Raw genomic sequence first — 21,191 nt, 5'->3', positions numbered from 1 at the left:
GTCCAAGCTATGTAGGTGTAATATCAAGAGTAATGTCAACAGTCATATGATTCGCAAGATGGAATGAGATTGAGGAGTAAAATAGGATACAAAATGAACACGGAATTCTGAGAACAAGAATATTCATAATTTGGAACAAATCAATGTCAAAATTGTTAGAAATTCACCTCACATTATATAACAGTATTATATACATACAATATAAAAATTTCACAGCTAAAATAGTATATTTACATCGACTACTTCACAGAACCATATTCAGCTAGATTTAGGGAAGTTAAAAGAAATTATAAATTAAAACATGAATGTTTGTTTTCAAATTTAAGCCTCTTCTCCCTCTTCCTCTTCTTCGTCGAATCCTCCTCCCATCTCAACGTTGGCTCCTTGGTATTCAGACATGAGATCGTTCATGTTACTCTCAGCTTCAGTGAACTCCATCTCGTCCATACCTTCACCAGTGTACCAATGGAGGAAAGCCTTTTGCCTGAACATAGCAGAGAACTGCTCCATGATCCTCCTGAAGAGCTCCATGATGGCGGTGCTGTTTCCGATGAAAGTACCAGACATCTTGAGTCCTCTGGGAGGAATGTCACAGACGGCAGTCTTGACGTTGTTGGGGATCCATTCGACGAAGTAGCTGCTGTTCTTGTTCTGTACGTTCAACATCTGCTCATCAACTTCCTTCATGGACATATGTCCTCTGAACATAGCGGCAACTGTAAGGTATCGGCCTTGTCGGGGATCGCAAGCAACCATCATGTTCTTAGCATCGAACATCTGTTGGGTGAGTTCTGGAACTGTGAGTGCTCTGTACTGGTGGGAACCTCTGCTGGTGAGTGGGGCAAATCCTGGCATGAAGAAGTGAAGTCTGGGGAAGGGAACCATGTTGACAGCAAGTTTCCTGAGATCAGCGTTGAGCTGTCCAGGGAATCTAAGGCAGGTGGTGACACCAGACATGGTGGTGGAGACAAGATGGTTGAGATCACTGTGTGTGGGGGTGGGGAGATTGAGGGTTCTGAAGCATATATTGTACAGGGCTTCGTTGTCAATGGTGAAGGTTTCGTCTGTATTCTCTACGAGCTGTTGGACTGAAAGGATGGCATTGTAGGGCTCAACGACAGTGTCTGATACTTTTGGGGAGGGGACTACTGAGAAGGTGGTCATGATCCTGTCTGGGTATTCTTCACGGATTTTGGAGATGAGGAGTGTTCCCATGCCAGATCCAGTTCCACCACCAAGAGAGTGAGTCAGCTGGAATCCCTGAAGACAGTCACAGCTTTCAGCTTCCTTTCGTACAACATCCATAACAGAGTCTACAAGTTCGGCTCCCTCGGTGTAATGTCCCTTGGCCCAGTTGTTTCCGGCACTAGATTGTCCGAACACGAAGTTGTCAGGTCTGAAGATCTGACCAAAAGGTCCTGATCGTATGGAGTCCATGGTTCCTGGTTCCAAGTCAACGAGTACAGCTCTGGGCACGTATTTGCCACCAGTAGCCTCGTTATAGTACACATTGATCCTCTCCAATTGAAGGTCGAAACTTCCGTGGTAGGTTCCAGTTTGGTCAATGCCATGCTCGTCAGAGATGACTTCCCAGAACTTGGCTCCAATCTGGTTGCCACATTGACCAACTTGTAAATGAACAATTTCTCCCATGTTGATTGGAATAAGATAAACTGAGTATGCAGACGATGGAACACCCTATAAAAGTTTTTTCCGGGGTGAGTTATTCCTTACTGGATTTAACTCTCTCTGAACGTAGATAATTTTGTAACTGTCTTAAGCTTTAAAATTAGATTAGAAGGATCAAAGAAAGATATGATTTCAAAAATTATATTAAGTGCTTATATTTTTGGAATGTTTGATCATCCTTGTGTGGCAAAGAAGTGGTTTATAAATCTCTATTCCACAGGGAAGCTAACGAATAGGTTTTAAAATTTTTTAAATGTGATAGTGTTTTTGATAATATTTAAATTTATCGAAATTGTATTCGATAAATTATTAATCTCTGTTGGCAAATACATGTTATATTTTATCCACATATATGATAGTACAAGGATACTTTGTAGACATGTTTGATATCATAAATTTTACTCTACTTTACTTAACTTTAAACGATTAAATTAATTAAACAGGATGAATCCCACATCAGCTTCTTTGACAGCTTCCTCCCTAACCCTTTTAATATGACAGCTATAATGACACTCCATACAAAGAAGAAAGAGGCGAGGTCTGATTCTTACCAAGCCTGTCGCGTGAGCTATATGCTTCACTTCATCTGGATAATATTTCAGCTGCTAAATGTATTGTAAATAACTTTAATTTTTGGAATGTTTCGAATTAAGAAGTTTTATCAAGAATTGAAGGTACCAGTTATGTCAGAAATAAGGAAAAACACAATGATTATCTTTGGTTTCATCCTTATGTAGCAAAAGAAACATTTTATAAATCTTTACTCCACTGGGAAGTATGAATAAATTAAATTTATTTGTGTTGTTGATATTCATGATTAATATTTGATAAATTATTACTTTTAAATTTGATGAGAAATAGTTACTGTATATTTTTACATGTAGTGTGATGTTACCTGGGGACCCCAGGCTATTATGTTCATTAACATAACCGAATAGAGATTAGGCGGAATGACAGGCTGAGCGCGGCCCAGTAAAGTGTGATGATACTTTGTAGACATTAGTGATGATGTTACGTCATAATTTTTACTTTACTTCACTTTACTTTACCCACTTTGAAGCGAATATTAAGAAGTAGTAATTTTCAATGCTTGCGTCGTTTCAAAGATCAAAATTTTTATTGACACACGCTGTAACCCCTTTTGAGCGCGCACGAGAGGTATACAACGTGTAGCAAAATTTTTAAGTATGTAGTACTAAAAATAAACAATTATTGTAAACAAAAGGCAATTCCTTATTTAATTCATGTTACAACTTAATGCAAAAGGTAGTGTATTAAACGATTTGTGCGCAATGAATTAGATATAGATGCAGTGTATATTAATTGCACGTTTTGTTGTTTGTGCGGATAAAATGCCATGCGCACCTTTTTTTGCTTTTATCAATTCTTGACTTAATAATAGCTGTAGGCAATCGAAATTATAAAACGATCAGTTTGTTAAATATATTTAATATTTGTTCTTAATTAGTTTTTATTTGCTCTAACCAGAGCCCTCTCGCTTGCAGTAGTGCGCGACCGCCGAAGGCGGCAAAAGTAAAATACAATTTTAAGTAAAATACAATTTTTATTTTCCACAGAAGAATCAATACATATTGAATTATAAATATCCGATAATTCCATTAATAACCATTAAAAGTTGCTTTGTCATTTGTAAAATCAAAAACGAAAAGCCCCACGCTGAACGCGCGCGGCATTTTTTCTGCAGCTGCCTAGCTTCAAGCTTGTAGCCGCTAACATCAAAGCCGCCGCGCGCGCCCAGTGCTGGGGTGCATTCTCATTAACAATTAAACTTGGTCAAAGATATTTATATACAATTCCTAAATTAAATCAATAATCATGTTAATATGAGTATTCAACACTACTCGACAACAAATATTTGCCGGCCCATCAACGATTCAGTCGCCGAAACAAAAATCAAATGTTTGCTTTTTCGTTTCGGGGACTGTTTGAACTCAGTATTATATCCGACTAATCACACTTTATAATGGTTAAAATACAAAGTAAAAAGATTTTCCTCGATGGGCCAGCATTCGCAACCGCGAAACGTTTTGAGTACGACAAACGATGACACCACCACCAGCCGTTAATTGATAAGTCCATGGGTGACGGGATAAAGTTAAAGTAAGATGTGTAATTTCATATTGCCTATCACCTATCACCTAAGTTACTTTGCATATACTGCTTCTAGTTACACGATAGCGATCTCAGTTCCCAATAACGTGTGACCCAACAGAGGGGATTGTGGAAGGACACGTACATTTTTCATTAACACGTACCCTGATTACCCCCTCCGTTGAGCTACTAAACGGGGAACATTGACCGCCAGTCTGTAGTCAGATCGTTAATAAATTATACTTTAAAATTGGTTGCCGGGTGATGGTGTCAGTGAGAGACGTTAAGTTAGGTGAACATTGGTACAAAAATATAATAATCTAGCAGTTTATCTCAAAGTTAAAATCACTATTTGTTAAAGTATACAAACAGTTCTATTCAAAAGAACAAAGTCCGAGAGCAGAGAGAAGATTTGGAGACTATACACGCATATGTGGGGTTTAAATTTGGTATTAGTAATTTTAGGGTTCGACCGAAAATGTTGGTCGGTTGGTTAATCTAGCAGTTTATCTCAAAGTTAAAATCACTAAAAAAGATATACAATATATACGGTCGCTCAACACAAAGCTGAAATGTGAAAGTGGGAAAATTTGTAGAATACGGCACATTATTCCAGAAAAACTCTACAAAGAACTGTACTACACACTATTTGAATCACACTTGCGATTTGGGATATCAGTATGGGGTGGCCTTAGTAACAACAGGCTTGAACCAATATTTATCACTCAGAAGAAATGTGTTAGAATACTATTTGGTAACCGAGAGGCGTACTTAGAAAAGTTTAGAACTTGTGCTAGAACACGAAGTAAAGACAAGCAAAAATTAGGAAGCGACTTCTATGAAAAACAGCACACAAAACCGCTATTTAAGAAAAATGGTTTACTAACCATACACAGTTTGTTCAAACACACATGTTTATTGGAAATGTTCAAAATCAATAAATTAGAATCCCCAGTCCCACTCCTAAATCTATTTAACAGATCATCAAGACGTGCTGATCGATTCATCACTCCAACCCCATCCACCTCCTTCATATATCAATCGACAAAAATGTGGAACGATTGTAGAAACACTGCTAGCAATATCAACTTCTCTACATCAACGAACCTTGTGAAATCCACAATAAAAAAGGAGTTACTCGGCATGCAGTCCAGGTACGACGAAATAGATTGGTGTGAACTGAACTTCGATTCCAACGAACTGAAATTCTAATGTCTACTCAATGAAGATATGCTGAGCGCTAAAGCCGATTGAAATGTTAATGTCTAAAGTATAAAATTTCGGCGGTCACGCCGCGCATTTTGCGCGCTGTGCCGCTATTTTTGGCCCATCTTATCAGATATTATTTACAATGTACTCGCACAGTACATGCAGGGCATGCCTCAAGATCATATTAGTGTAGGAATCATTATGTTTTCAACAATTCATTATATGTCGAATTCAGCAGTGGGTCCTCTCTTCGTCCGGTTTGTGTGTTTGTCGCCTGTCTGGACTCTCGTAGTCATGTAATTTTTAATTTTTAATTTCTAATTTGTTATTTTTATTTTAATTTTAATTTTTCAATTTTCTAAATGTGTGTTCTGCTCCGGGACTCGATTACCGTATCGGCTTTCTTGAGACTGTAAATTTGGAAAGCCAACTATGCGGGGCGCCTGCCCACCGGCACTGAAGAGTGATCAAAGAATTAACTAAAATTTCCTAATATAACGATTGAATATAGAGTTGTTTAACCGGCGCGGCCATGGGTGTGTGGCCTAGCTTTGGCTGCACACCTATGACTGCGCTGTTGCTGGTGGACAGGCGCAGTTTTTGTTGTGCAGTAGTGTTGCAAGAGAATAAAACCAACTTATTATGTACTAAATGGAATCAAGAATATTATTGACTATATTTGATAACGATGAATTGTAAATTTCGATCAATTTATATTTTTCGGTCTCCAATTATTGAACTGCGGAAGCTGGTTGCCTCAACAATGTTGACTATGCATGGTATGACTGAATTGTAAAAACGTGATAATTGAACGAAAAATAAATGATGAACATGATTCAAAAACTGTAAACCACCAAATGAATTATCGCTTAAATTTAAATAAGTATTTAAACAAAAACCACCATGTGCCGTTAAGCAGCAGGGCGCGGCTCATCTGGGCCACAGCAAATCGGCGAAAATGGGTTCGAAAAAGCCACTATTGGCACTCGAGTCCTTGATCTTTCCGATGGTTCACTGGGGCTTTTGAGCTGCCGTCCTTCAGCTTCTGTAAACTGAAATTACTACCAATCCAAGTTGAAGCAATCAGCCGACGCGCGGCTTTTATGGTTATATATGATATGTTTAATCTGTAATAAAGATCAAAATTCAAATTTGTTTCTCTAAAAAATTTGTTTCTCTATATAAAAGATATACAATATATTCTACTTTTGAAACAAGCGCGCGTCACGCAGTACGCGTATACACATGGCTTTACCTGGGGACCTCAGGCTATCATGTTCATAAACATATAGAGATTCGGCGGAATGACAGGCTGAGCGCGGCCCAGTAAACATGGCTATGTGAAAGTTTTTAGTCTACCCAAGAATTTTTTCGGCTCATGCTCCAGTTGGCAAACATAAACATTTCTTTAGCATTTGGTAAAGCATTTTAAGGGCTATAATGTGTACTGGTTCTAAGACGTTTATTATTTGTCCTACGTTGTACGACCCGCCGCGCACGAGTGCACAGCTCCCCCTGTATCGTAGAAACTATAGTGAAAGGACAATGGGGGTAACGATTTGTTGTCGTTTAGCCATTTTTGACTTATAAATTTTATGAGACAGTTTTATCACATATTTACCAATGTTATCAGCATGAATACGAAGTTGTTACTTTGAAATGTCGTTCATCCTAACAGTGCAGTATCATTTGTCGCAAAAAATCAGAATACTCAGAAATTATTTGGAACTCCCAAAAACTGTTTATGTGTATACCTACTGTTTGAAACATTTTTACTCTTTTATTTATGTTTTTAAGGGTTTTTGTTACTCCGATTTTTACTTCTATATAGGGTCATTTTGATATAACATTTCAAAATTGTTCCTGCATATTTGTAGAAACAAATAGTTTTCAACTAAAATTATTTCAGGATTTCTACTATTGTGAACTTCATAAATTAATTATCACTTTTGAAAAAAAAAAATTTTAAAAGTTATATGATTGTCATGCAGCTACTCGCAATACACTAAAATTATCAAATATGCTCGCTATACACTTTTAGATACCGAATGTATATGTATATATATAATAAGCTTATAATACTAAATACCAATATACCAAATACGTCTTATGTTATGAACGTCGGGGAAATAATCGGGAAAAGTTTTGTTCCAAGATCATCTTGAAGAGTCTGGCCAGTTCTTTTTATTTTTCCCAGATATCTCAAACGGTTGTTACTCCAACTCCAATTTTTTTTGGCAACAAGTAGTGCTTGTTACTTCCTCTCAAATCACGTTACTGTGATTTGATACTTGACAGAATTTTCACTTGACAGGGTACCAATTAAATGGTACGTGTTTGAGGAGAATTGATTTGTGCTACGGGAGCACTAGCTCTACTGTGAACTAGAGGGCTTGCTCGATGAAGAGCAAGAAAGCTTTAGACCTCAAAGAAATACTGCAAGGTATCTTTATAAATTAGTTGCTACTCTAGATGAGTGTAAGAGGAAAAAACTCACTAGAACTATCATATTGTTCTATCTAGCTCTTAAAGAGCTATGATTGTCCCACAGAAGAATTATCTGAGCAATTACCAAGCTGGTACTAGGGTTGCCATTATCGGTACAACATTTTTTATCGCGATAATCGATAATTTTTTCAAAATTATCGCTATAATATCGGTTATCGGCGATAAATTTGGCAATATATTTGAAGTAATATTTGTATGCACTCTGCATACTTGCATTATGCTCCTATGCTATGTTACATCTTGTGCTGATTGCTTTGTTAAAGAATCAATTGCAATATTGCCCTTTTATTTAACAAGCCCATATTTTATAGACAAAATATGTTCTTAAAGATAATTATTGCTTCTAGCAAAAATTTTTTAAAAGTCTGCTGCCTGTTATCTGCCTGTTAGCTGTGAACAGACCTATCTCTCGTGCAAGGGTATCTGTCCTTGCTACCGTAATCGAATCGCTGCCCTAATGTAGGTCTGATAATTCTTTTGTCAGCGGGATAGTACTGGAATCTGGCATCTGAAATTGTGGGAATCGTCTGTGAGTCCTGAGGACCAATCGTCGAACTACTTGCGAAGCTCAATCGCTGTTAGTCTCTTTCTGCTTAAACAACCGCTGGAGCAGAGACTTAGAGTTACGTATCAAGGTTGACTTTGTGATCATTCTGTATTCTTGTCCTACATCTTCATCTAGAAAACCGGGGTCCGAGTAGAACATTACCAGCGATACGAAGTGAAGGTTCTTTCTCTTGGCATATTGTGTACGTAGCCTATCGGACAGGCTTCGAGAAAATGGCAAGTCTATCTCAGATCTCTTCTAGCTTGGTGTCAATAAAATAAATAATCACTTTTGCTTGAGCAAGCATGCTTCCTCTTTTACACAGAAACTCAGTTACAGTCCTGAACGGTGCGAGAGCTAACTCAGTCCCTTCTACATCCAGTTTTAGATTGCCTAGCTCCAAGTCATTAGTCATCTAAAATTCCGTGCACTGCATCAGTTATCCGGTCATATCTCTCCAACATACTGCACAGCGAGCTCCAACGAGTTTTGTAGTCTCGTTGCAGTGTGAGTTCCTTTCCGTGCTTCAACAAACTACAATAACTACGTCTGACCATACAACCTCCAAGTTACCTACTAGATGCAGAAAAAAACCATCACACTGCAAATTATGCTAGCACTGGGTTTTAACTTTACAAACAGAGAAATAGATTCGAAAAATATGTTAGATGTTGGCCATTTTACCCTAATAAAAATGTGTTGATTATCGCGATAATTCTCGAAAATTATCGCGATAATCGATAACGATTTTTGGGAAATTATCGCCGATAATTATCGGCCGATAATATCGGTTGGCAACCCTAGCTGGTACTATTAATCTTCTTTGTCTTTGTACATAAAATTATCTAACTTTAAATGAGGCACTTATTAGAAGTTGGGAATTCTTACAATATTCTGTATCCTCGCAGCTGTAGTTTTGTCTGATATCTTCTGTGCCATTTTTAATTCTTATATTTCATAATGTTTTTTACCAATCACTGGTCATAATTTGTGGTATGTCTCTCCTTACCTAATGTATGGTTTTGTTTTATACATTCCATAATACTGTTCTGATAAATTTGTTCAAGAAAGGGTTACACTGCACTATGGCTACTGTGGTAGGAAAAGTTGAGACCCAACATGAGAACATGATTGTAAGTATTTTTTCATTTGCCTTTATTCGAGTCTAAATTGTAAGTACATAAACCATACAGTACATACACAATACATAAACAATACACAGTTTTAAAATAAAACAATATAACTTAAAATTTTGGCACAATACCTTAAGGCGTGGACATTTTGCACGGTTCCTGAATTATCATCGCTTACTTGCAGCTATTTAAACTCTTTCAAATTTCAGCATGATGCCCAGATGGACATCTATGGACACCGGTTAGCCACCTGTTCCTCTGATAGATCCGTAAGAATATTTGAAGTGGACAAAAATCAGCACCGACTTATTGCTACACTGATCGGGTAATCATTGAAAATATGTATAAGATAACATGCTATTATACATGTTCATACATTATACATTATACATTAATTATACATGTTCACCTTGAGTTAATTTTCAGTGTTGACAGAATATGATAATCAGCATTTCTTGAAATGTTTCGGTTCAATTTCACTTATCAATGAGTGTTAAATTTCAGTCATGATGGACCAGTATGGCAGATTTCCTGGATGCACCCTATGTATGGAAATGCTCTCGCTTCCTGCTCTTATGATAAAAAGGTAAACACTTTAGAATTCTATGTGTTTGTGTTATTAACAATTACCAATGTATATTGTACATTGTACATAGTACTCTTCAGAATGCTCACTATGAACCACAACTTTCTAGGTGATCCTATGGAAGGAATCAGATCGAGGACAGTGGGCTAAGTTCTACACACACGAGGTCCATGCCAGCTCAGTAAACTCGATCCAGTGGGCCCCACCAGATACAGGATTATATCTAGCGTGTGGATCTAGTGATGGAACTATCAGTATTCTACAGGGATCTGGAGACGACAAGTTCTCTTTCCTCATGATTCAGAACGCACATACGGTTAGTGTTATATTGTAGCTGAACACATCAGTTTAAATAGGACACAGTTTATATTATATACAGTTTATATAGATATCCAGATAATGTCATGGTATTTTAAAATTTTTCTATATTTTTATAATTTATAAAGTTGTACTGATTATTTTGACATTGCCAAATTGTTATATATATTATATAAATTTTTTTGCGAAACTTGATTTAGAGATAGCAGTTGAACAACAAATTAGGACCAGTGACCGAACTTTTGAGGGGGTCCCAGTGGGCGGTTGGGGTCTGGGACCCTCTCTGGGACCCTCTTATCTCAAAAGTTCGGTCACTGGTCCTAGTTTGTTGGCCAACTGCTATCCCAAAATCGAGTTTCACAAAAAATACCCCATGTCCCCCCCCCCCCTCTTAATCGTGGAGATCAGATAACAAATTGAGTTTACAGACAGGCGTAAACGCAGTGAGCTGGGCGCCTTCCCACCCTTCTGGTACTACTCTCGATGTAAGTAATATAATATACTGACTGTTGTGTTATCCGTTGTGTATTTTGTTTTTGTTTTAAAGACCCGAGGGCCACCCTTAAGGGCTTTGAAACCGGTTTATTGACAATATAATATATAATAAATAAACTGAAATCGTAACATTCATGTCAATACTAACTGAAATAATATAAGCTGTAGTTAAAATAATAATACTTACTGTCACTTAATTAAGATATATGATGTAATAAAATGAATCTCTTTATTTCCACACTAATTCTCACACCAAGCTTTAATTCACACACCAAAACTTTAAATTTTATCAGAATACAAATGTCCTAATATATACGTCTCTTATCTTTTAGTAAAAAGTCAGGGGTGCAGCCGTTTAACTTCAATTAAGATTAAAACAATTCATCACGCTGGATCACGACGTTATTCTATCAAAATCAGCTAGGCGTTATTTGAATTGATTGCTGGGCTCTGTGTGGTACTGTGTAGTGGTAAGTGGGTGTGTGTGCGCGTGGTTGTTATTATGATGCGTTGAGATCAGCTACGTTGATGATATGTGATTGTGCGTGTTGTGCTGATAAGGCTTGAATTGAGCAATGGCCAGGAGTATTATCAGTAAACTAGTAGCAGGTCTGGCAGTGAAAATTTTCTGATTTCAAAAGTGGTCGGTAATTATTAGTTTTGAAGTGCTTTTGTAACTAAGAAGTTTATTGAGTGAATGCCTCATGTTGTTTAGATAGTTTACTAATACTAAGTTATGTTGTGGGGTGTGTGATTTTGTGACCGTTGAGATTTCCTTAAACCTGGAATATTATTCAGTAAAAAGGTTTGCCAGCTTTCCTCGTTGTTGCCTCTTGATTGGTGTTCCAATAGCACACGTTTTGCATTAGACTTGTAAATGTTGATTGAAAATAAGCTGGGAAGACAAGTTATATTTAAGTTTGTTTCAGTGATGGCAAGCAGTGGACCTTTAAAAAATACTGATTGTCTAAAAGTGTTACTACCGTATGTAAGAAGCCAGTCAGAGCTAGTCTCATGGCTGGAGTTAACTGTCGGGATATTACTTGGAAAAAGGCCTTTGATTGATTTTGGCACTGTTTCAGGGAAGTATTTCATCCTGTGCATTAATATAAGTGCGTTCTTCACGATAATTCCATGAATAGTGAGAATTCCATACTCTTTAAAGCTATCCCTCGTGTGTGCAGGCAATTGGCCGTCCTTGTAGAAATAGTTGACGTAACCTGGCATAACCATTCTCACACCTTGTTTCTGTTTTGTGAATAGTGACTCAATGTGTGATTTGGCTGCGAAACCCCAGACGAGGGAGCAGAAATTGAGGTGGGATTGAACAAAGCTGTGATAAATTTGAAGCCTGACTTTTAACGGTAAGTGCCGTTCAATTTTGTACATGATACCCATGTATCTATTCATCCTGGCCCTAACGGCATGTATGTGTTTGCTCCACGTTAATTTATCATCGATTATTACTCCGAGGAAACGTGCCTCAGTCACTTGATCTATCACTACTCCAGCTATGGAAACATTAATGTTAGAAAGGGTTGTCGTTCTATGATTGCTAAATACCATAAAGTGAGTTTTTTTGAGATTGAGAGCAAGTCCGTTGCTATCAACCCATTTGATCAGGAGCGAGGTTATTTGATTTAGTTTGAACTGAACCTCTTGCTCGGTGTAACCAGTAACTATAATATTCGCATCGTCTGCGTACAGTATAAACTTAGCTAAATTTGTGATGTTTGGAAGGTCGTTGATATAGATCACAAAGAGTAATGGTCCCAAAATCGACCCCTGGGGTACTCCAAACTGGATTTCTCTGGGCCTCGAGTCTTCTCCACCGACAGTCACGAATTGGTGGCGGCCGCTCAGATAGGACTCGAACCATTTAAGTGCTGAACCTTTAATGCCGTAATGTTCCAGTTTTTTTAGTAGTATAGGATGTTCAATGACGTCAAAAGCTTTAGAGTAGTCAAGAAGAAGAAGCACAGCAATTTGCTTACTGTTGAGAGAGTGTAGAATACTATTTTGAGCATTAAGTAAAGCGTGTTCACATGACATGCCAGGCCTAAAACCGTACTGACTTTCAAAAAGTGATCCATTGAAGTCTAAAAATTCAAGAACTCGACTATGCATAAGTTTTTCGTATATTTTCGAGAAAGAGCTTAGCAAAGAGATTGGTCTGTAATTAGTAACTTCTGTTTTAGAGCCACCTTTGTGTATCGGAACAACTCGTGCCGATTTTAGAGCATTTGGAAATATTCCCTCAGTAAAGGAAGAATTTATGATTACGGCCAACGTTTTTGTGAATTTCGTATCTAAGCTTGCAAGCTTCATTGGTTCAATTTTTGTGTCGAGTGTCGCTTTGTTCTTGAATTTTTTTACTACTTTACTGATTTCAGAGGGCGTAACAGGTCTTAACTCAATACTGCTAGTACCTATATCCGTCCTACGTCCGTCCTGTAAGAATTCTTCAAAACCTCCTGGATCGAAAGTTTGCCTAGCACTTATCTGGGACTTTATGTTGCTTGCAATGTTGGAAAAATACTCATTAAATTTAGCCGATACATCGGAATGGCTGCTGAGTATGTTTCCACATTCATCCTTTATTTTAATAGGCCCAGAGTGCCTGACATTTCTACCCAGGAGACTATTAATAAGTTGCCACTGCTTTTTGGAGTTGTCGCGGTACTCCTCAAAAAAGTTTTTGTAGTACTTGGTTTTGGCCAAATTTATATGTTTGTTACAAAATTTATTAATTTTTTTGTACGCAGCAATATTTGTCACGCTGGGAACTTTTATCTTATCGTGGTAGAGACGCTGTCTACGGGCACATGCATCTTCTAGCCACGGTAAGATCCAGGGTTTTGAGTCGTGCCGTTCATTTTTACGTCTAGGTCCAGGTTTCTTTTCAGGATATGCTTGATCGTAATGTTTGGAATAGATTTCACTGAATTTGTCATACTGGTCATTCGCATTAGTTTCTCTGTGCACCTCACTCCACGTTTCGCTCTCAATAATTCTTTTGAAATCAGCATGTGCAGCCGCATTGAACCTGCGGAAGTTCGGCACCTTCTCACGACCCTCACTCGATATAACACGCCTCCCTGCACTCCTGCCCAGTGAGAGTGTCGTCAGTGTTGCTAAGTGGTCCGACACATTGACCGTCAGTACATGACAACTCAAGGTATTTAATAGGTCGTTGGTATAGACGTGGTCAATTAAGGTTGCGCTATGATCAGTTACACGAGTGGGCCTTGACACCAGTTGTACAAATCCGTATTTTTCATAAACTGCGATAAGATTTTTCCCTGCTACATCTTTTTCGTGTTTTACTAAATCAACATTATAGTCACCGGTAAAAACGATGTGTTTGCGAGAGTGCCTATCAAGACTTCGAAGTAGGTTATCTAGAATTTCGGTAAATTTGTCAATACTCCTGGAAGGAGAGCGATAAACATTAACTAACAGTTTAGTTTTGTTGAAGCCTTTGCAGTTGTGAATCTTTACAAATTGGAACTCACCGTTCAAGTCACCATCCCCCTCAAAATTTGGCCTAAAAGATTCAATTTGTTCCGGATTACAGACCCGTTTGTTAATATATATCGTTAAACCCCCTCCCCTGCCTGTTTTCCTTACAGGGTCTTGCTGGAGAGGCTCGTAGAAATTTTCCAAAATAAGGTCAGTAATCCCGTTCGGTAATTTATTCAGAGTACAGTTGGTTTCATTAAAACTTAAGATATCGAAATTGCTATATGTGTCGATCTCTTCCCGGAAGTAGCTGATGTTATTATGTAGTGATCTCACATTTAGGGAAAAAATCTTGAGCTCGTTGCGATTCGCAGATTTTACGTGCGTCGGCTGCTTATATTCACAGCGTTGTAAGAATTGAGATAGCTCGTTCCAATAATCAGAGCAACCCTCGTGATCATCTAGCTTATCTCCTATATCATTTATTAAACAATCTCTGTGGTACGGATTAAATGAGATTTTGTCCGACTCTGTGCAGTAGTTCTCGTTCAAATCGATGCAGTTTATATTGAAACCTGCAATATTCTCCTCGCAACACTTCACACATCCTAACACACCTCTGTAGCATTTCACGTGAACTTTCCTGTCGCACCAATCACATTCTCTCACATTATTTATAGAATAAGACCATCCTAAACAAGCGTAACACTGTGCCTTAAATTTAACTTTCGCCTGCTGAGAGCCACTATCGTTTACAGTTTCATCAATATTCGATCGTAGATCGTTACTAGTATTACTGTTTTTACAGCTTTTGCATGACCAGGTAGGATTCGCTTTCAGTGCTTTAGCTTCAGACTTAGATAACGATTCGCATTTATGATGTTTAGTTGCTTTACATGTTGCACAAAAGAGTAATGGATGATTCTTTGTTAAACGTGTTTTACAAGTGCCACATTGTTTAGAATTGGTCGGTGGATCTACTTGATTAGTTATACTGATAATATTTAATATATAAAACTTGTAATATAGTTTCGCTATAGAACTAGGAAAACGTAACCTGTCAGAACTGTTCAGCAAGGACTATTCAGCCCTGAGTGTGAATCAGCTCGTGACTTTCCGACTAAACTAAGAGTAACCTGTACAGATTTACCTGTACAGAGTACAAATCAAAACCTGCCTGCCTGTTTATTATACCTGCCTGTTTAAAATGAAATTAAAAAAATACAAGATCTGTGTGAGAGTGTATACAAATTGTAGTGCTGTATCTGTGTGACCTCATTCCTGAAAAAAGTTTGTGTCACGTATGTCATCGTAAGATTGTACGTCGTATGTTCTATTATGTTATAAATGTCTGTCATGCTGACATAATAATTATAGTAATGAATATTTTGGGTTATTGATATGAAAGATCGTGACCGTTTAAGTGTGATTGTATTGTTATTATCAGCCTTGATTTAGTGAGATAGTGATGGTTGATTTCAGAAATAGTTGACTGAGTAAATGTAAAGGTTAATAGGCCGATTTGAATATTAGACTAGAATAAATTGTAAATATGAGATTACAGGATGAGATTAGATAGTGTTTGAAAGAGCCAATCAGATCATTTCTAGCCTCGGTGCTGAGCTGTGAGCAGCTGATTTTGAAAAAAATAAAGTCATGGGATCGCTAAGACATGAAAATATAGCAAATAATTGATGATAGCCACTAGCCAGTTTGAAATTATAGTGCGATTATTTAATTGTAATCCTCTTTTCATTGTACGATAGGCTGCACCCTCTGATGCAGGTATTTGTCGATACGTTTAATCACAGCAGATTTGTTGACATTTTGGGTAATTTAATAGACTTCTTTTAACATAACTTAAACTTAACTTTATCAGTCAGCTCAACTTCATGGCTTAAGCACAAAACTAGTTCACCTATAAGTGGACCGAGAAAATCGTTCTACTATGTTAGCATAAAGGACGCGTAAGGGTAGCGGCCCTTTACGCAGCCCCAGAGTCAAGAGGATACAGTGAACCCAGCTTCTGGTGAGCACTGATTTACCTAGCTTGTTGAAGTGAATGCCGTCGCGTGCCAGGTGCGGTAGGCCGAATAGAACATTATCAAAGAGTTTGAAATTTCTACTGCGTAAATTATTTGAGGATTCATGGACATCGGGGGACAAAGATACGAGTTTATCAATAATAAGTTTCAGATATGGGTTTGAGTCAAAGTCCCTAGCCTTGTGGTGGCTCCCCCCGTACTTATAAGGCAATGATCCGTAATAAGCCGTTTTCCTGCTCCCAAAATCACGGTCATATTCAGTCCCTGAGTCCAAGACTCCTGCATCAAAATCTGCGAACGGATTACCTTCGTAAAGTTCGTAAGGTTCCAGATTACCTGGTGAGTGCTGACTAACTGGAGCATCTGACGGTGCTGGAGCTGGAGGTTGAGAGAAACAGATGTCAGCGTTCTCTGGAACTGCAGGCGGAGCACACGTAGCTGGTGTTTGGAGGTCTGCTACCAGTGTCTGGGCGGAGTCGATGTTCTTCTTCAGCTCCTCCAACTGGGAGTTCGCTTCACAGACGTGCCTCGAAAAATGGGAGGTTAGATCGTTCAGTCTGTGTGTCAGTGCGTCGCCGTCAGTCATTAGAACACGAGTAAAGTGTTGTTTGAGGGAGAACTCCTTTTTCCTAGGCGTGTCACGTAATTCGACGTAGCTCTTGTCGTCGTAAATTCTCGTGAGCTCATCAAAAATTTGTTGGTCCGACAATTTGTCGACTAAATCAATGCAGAGTTGTGGGACAGTAAATCTGATAAAGATTACATATCACAAAAGAAATCTGCAGTGATATATAAAATGTCTTCTCACTCCCAATCTGTGGCTGAATAAAAGAAATGTAATATCATTCCAAATTTCAGCCGAGTACCAAAGACTATGATGTAATCAGCAAACGTTTTGCATCTGGGGGAGGAGATAATCTCGTCAAAGTTTGGAAATTTAGGTAGGGTTCAAATAAATTGTGTTCAGAAATTTTCATATTTGAAAATGAAACAGAATTTGTAAAATATGAATTTTCGTTTTGTAAAGCTTTCTGTAGTAAGCTTCCTCCAACCGGAATGAAAGTTCCAACAGCTCAATTGTGTCATATGCCATCTATAGTTGACTGACTAATTGGTTTCTGGAGAGGAAATCGGTCAAAACTGTGAAATTTCGGTCGAGGAAATTTCGTCTTCAAAAACTGAAAATGGGACAGGAAATGGGAGAGTATGATTTTTCCATTTTGTGGGGGATTTAGACTTCCAGTACTTCAATTTGGTCTCATACCATCCTCAATTAGCTAACTAATTGATCGGTGGGCAACATAATCATAAAATCGGTCAAATTTGTTTTAAAAAATTTTCGCATTTGAAAATGGGACAGAATTTGTAAAATATGAATTTTCGTTTTGTAAAGCTTTCTGTAGTAAGTTTCCTCCGACCGGAATCAAACTTCCAGCAGCTCAATTGTGTCATATGCCATCTATAGTTGACTGACTAATTGGTATCTGAAGAGGAAATCGGTCAAAACTGTGAAATTTCGGTGGAGGAAATTTCGTCTTCAAAAACTGAAAATGGGACAAGAAATGGGATCGGGAGAGTATGATTTTTCCATTTTGTGGGGGATTTTGACTTCCAGTACCTCAATTTGGTCTTATACTATCCTCAAATAGCTAAGTAATTGGTCGGTTGGCAAAAAGTCCATCAAATCGGTCAAATTTGTGTTCAGAAATTGTCATGTTTGAAAATGGGACAGAATTTGTAAAATATGAATTTTCGTTTTGTAAAGCTTTCTGTAGTAAGTTTCCTCCGACCGGAATCAAACTTCCAGCAGCTCAATTGTGTCATATGCCATCTATAGTTGACTGACTAATTGGTATCTGAAGAGGAAATCGGTCAAAACTGTGAAATTTCGGTCGAGGAAATTTCGTCTTCAAAAACTGAAAATGGGACAAGAAATGAGAGAGTATGATTTTTCCATTTTGTGGGGGATTTTGACTTCCAGTACCTCAATTTGGTCTTATACCATCCTCAAATAGCTAAGTAATTGGTCGGTTGGCAAAAAGTCCATCAAATCGGTCAAATTTGTGTTCAGAAATTGTCATGTTTGAAAATGGGACAGAATTTGTAAAATATGAATTTTCGTTTTGTAAAGCTTTCTGTAGTAGGCTTCCTCCGACCGGAATCAAAGTTCCAGCAGCTCAATTGTGTCATATGCTATATTTATAAATTGCACATATCAATAGATTCAGCTAAATATAGTTATTCGAAATATTAAATCAAACGTTTTCAGCGACGAGAAGAATGCGTGGGAGATGGAAGCTGAGCTGAAGGGACACAACAATTGGGTACGAGATGTAGCCTGGGCCCCGGACACTGGCTTCACTACCAGTACCATCGCCAGTTGCTGCCAGGACGGCAAAGTCTTTATTTGGCAATGTAAAGATCTCGACAAAGCTAACTGGGATATAAAGGTATAGTAAGGATATGTTAAATTATAGAACTTTACAAATGTCTCGTGTTTTGTTCATTTCCCGTAATTTCATCTTAATTTTATCTCAATTTGACAGCTCATAAGTTACTTAGGTTAATTTCCAGTCAAGAGCTAGTTCGTGTGTTGAGCTTCTTACAAAATTGCTTACCCGCTAATAATTATGACACTGCTGTATAGTGTATATATACACTATACAGCAGTGTGTATATCGAACTATCACAAAGCGATGTTAAATAATCGGTATCATTTTCAGAGAACGATGCACACATTTGATGACGTTGTGTGGCATTTAAGTTGGTCAGTAATGGGTGACATTCTAGCAGTCAGCGGTGGAGATAATAAGGTTCACGATTAGTAAATTATGATTAGACCGCAATCAGCATTAGTTTTGCCAACGTGGAACTTTTGCCACTCAAAGAAAACATTTTAGTAGTTGTAGCGCGCGTGTCATTTCTTGTTTGTCGGGAGACAGTTTAGCGCTAAATTTCACCGCGCGTGAGTTAATTTTACTCATCAGCTTTGAGCGTTTGATGTGTCCTGTAATGTACGGCAGCGATCATGAGCCCAAGCCCCTTACGTTTAAATTTGGACTCGCTTGTCGTTTCGTGACAACAAAATCCAATTGTGAACCGTCATCTGTTGCTCCACAGCTTCCGCTGGATTTATTTTATAATTCCTTCTTTTTCAGATAACGTTATGGAAAGAATCCCACAAAGGCGCCTGGATCTGTATAAGCAAACAAGACACTAATAAAACTAACTGATCATCACATGTTTGAAATCGTGACTTAATTGATGATATTATGGAATTGTTTTTTTTATAACAGTGACTGATTGGTTGGAGTTTTTCCAGGACAGATTATTCAGTTTCTTATGCTTAACGAATAGTTTTATTATATGCAAATTCAAATTTTATGGGATGATTAATAGAGGTATCGTAGGAATTTAACACTGTTATCCTCATCTTAATAACATATTTTTCGAAATTGCAGCAGACAGACCAGTGATTGTCGTAGCCTAGAGTCTAACTTTTCTTTTTGGCCCCCTGCTAAGGCAAAGAAAACGTCATGTTTTCACGATGATTAATAACATATAATAAGACTTAGCGCTTTTTTCCTGTGGGGTTATACGTTTTAAAGTATAGTAAATTTGTGTGTAAATTCAATATTTTGTAAAGATTCGCCCCAAATTCTTGATATTGGTTCATTGGTTGTACTAAAGAAGGAAAAATAGGTTTATAAATAATTTAAAATTAATCTAATTTTTAATCTAATGAATTGATAGTCTAAAATATTCCGGCGAATTTTCCTAAAGATCTTCAAAATTTTGTAGTGCATCTAAAATGTATTACGAAAGCCCGAAAAAGTCTAAATATATTATACATCATCAGAGCCAGCTAATGTCTTAGACTCTTAGAAAACTGTTGCAAAAGATGGCAGCTAACAGCGTCTCTGCTTTTTTTACAAATAGGAAATGAAAAATTTAGCTCTGTGCCACTTCCAGCTGTTTCAAAGCAAAAGATATATTTTCCACCGGGAAGTTGTATCAGTTGATAAATATTGAGTCTGAATAATTTTCTATCTCCATGGTATATAATTTGATTTTTCGTCTTTACATGTGAAATGAGACCGTCTCTCTAGTTCTTAGCCTCAGCAGCAACATCACCTGAAAAGTGTCCTGGTGTTATCAAACGTACACATAATTTGGAATATAAAATGGCTAATCTGATGTCACATGTATTTTAATGAACTAACTATTCTGATATTAGGGGTCGTTCTTGATGTGGCAAGGGGCAGATGATACTTTTGATGTTCTGTTTCATTCAGTGAGCAAACTTGTCACATAGGATCAGTACATAAATTGTACAGGCTCGCCCAGAGTAGATGAGCACCCTCAGCCCTGTATACCGGATGATAAGCAAGATATGGGACACAATCAACAACCGCTCATATCCCTAAGAAAACTAGGGAGTCCAAAAGTCTCCCTAAAGAGATTTAAACAGAGTGCCTGAGAGACCAGTGGATAGAGTTTACCAGACTCCATAAGTACGGCAGACCTTATCTTCTGTGTTCTAGTGATCCTCAATATCCATTGTACCAGTTACCGACTTTTGGTGTGGGTGGTAGAAGGATAAGGGGTCGTTCATATATTACGTAGTCAGCTGAGGGGGGGGGGGGGGGGGGGGTTCCCGAATGATTATTGATTACGCTAGTGTAATTTTGACACAATAGCTATGTGTAAAACTAATAACGGAGAGGGGGGGGGGGGGGGGGGGGTAAAAATGTTCCAAAACATGATTACGTAATATGTGAACGACCCCTAAGCGATAAAATCAAACCCATTTACTTCAATAATAAAAAGATGAGCTGATGAAAACGAGAGAAAATGGTGGTAACTGTTAGTGTGATAGTTACTGGTAAACTAAATTGAAGCATCATCTATTTTATTAAGTTTTAAACACACTATGAGTCAAACCTGTCGCCAATCTTAACAGTCAACCAGGGCTCAAAAAAGCTAATAAAAGCGCCAGGGTCCTTTCACCAGCTGTGCCATTGAGGGTGGCAGTCAGGCAGTGGGTATCGGCAAGAATACGCATTGTTTTTCTAACATCTATGATT

The 21,191-nt window shown here is 37.9% G+C and overlaps 3 protein-coding genes across 3 annotated transcripts in view; 1 reads left to right on the top strand and 2 right to left on the bottom strand.

Annotated features, from left to right (window-relative positions):
- Positions 1-21,191, bottom strand: part of LOC134811507 (synaptobrevin homolog YKT6-like) — a 92,605-nt gene that overhangs the window by 27,352 nt on the left and 44,062 nt on the right. The window lies entirely within an intron of this gene.
- LOC134826677 (tubulin beta chain-like) lies at positions 116-1,695 on the bottom strand. The gene has a single exon (XM_063839149.1). The coding sequence runs from the start codon at positions 1,651-1,653 to the stop codon at positions 322-324; it is 1,332 nt and encodes a 443-aa protein (XP_063695219.1). The 5' UTR covers positions 1,654-1,695; the 3' UTR covers positions 116-321.
- Positions 9,137-19,769, top strand: LOC134811026 (protein SEC13 homolog). The gene is made up of 9 exons (XM_063817732.1): positions 9,137-9,198; positions 9,408-9,523; positions 9,703-9,784; positions 9,894-10,100; positions 10,531-10,587; positions 16,963-17,045; positions 18,374-18,554; positions 18,828-18,917; positions 19,263-19,769. The coding sequence occupies exons 1-9, from the start codon at positions 9,151-9,153 to the stop codon at positions 19,335-19,337; spliced, it is 939 nt and encodes a 312-aa protein (XP_063673802.1). The 5' UTR covers positions 9,137-9,150; the 3' UTR covers positions 19,338-19,769.

This window comes from Bolinopsis microptera, chromosome 2 (genome assembly GCF_026151205.1).
Source record: "Bolinopsis microptera isolate Bmic1 chromosome 2, MBARI_Bmic_1.0, whole genome shotgun sequence".
Lineage (NCBI taxonomy): Eukaryota > Metazoa > Ctenophora > Tentaculata > Lobata > Bolinopsidae > Bolinopsis > Bolinopsis microptera.
The sequence above is the reverse complement of the archived record's forward strand: the minus strand, read 5'-3'. Positions and strand labels throughout refer to the sequence as shown.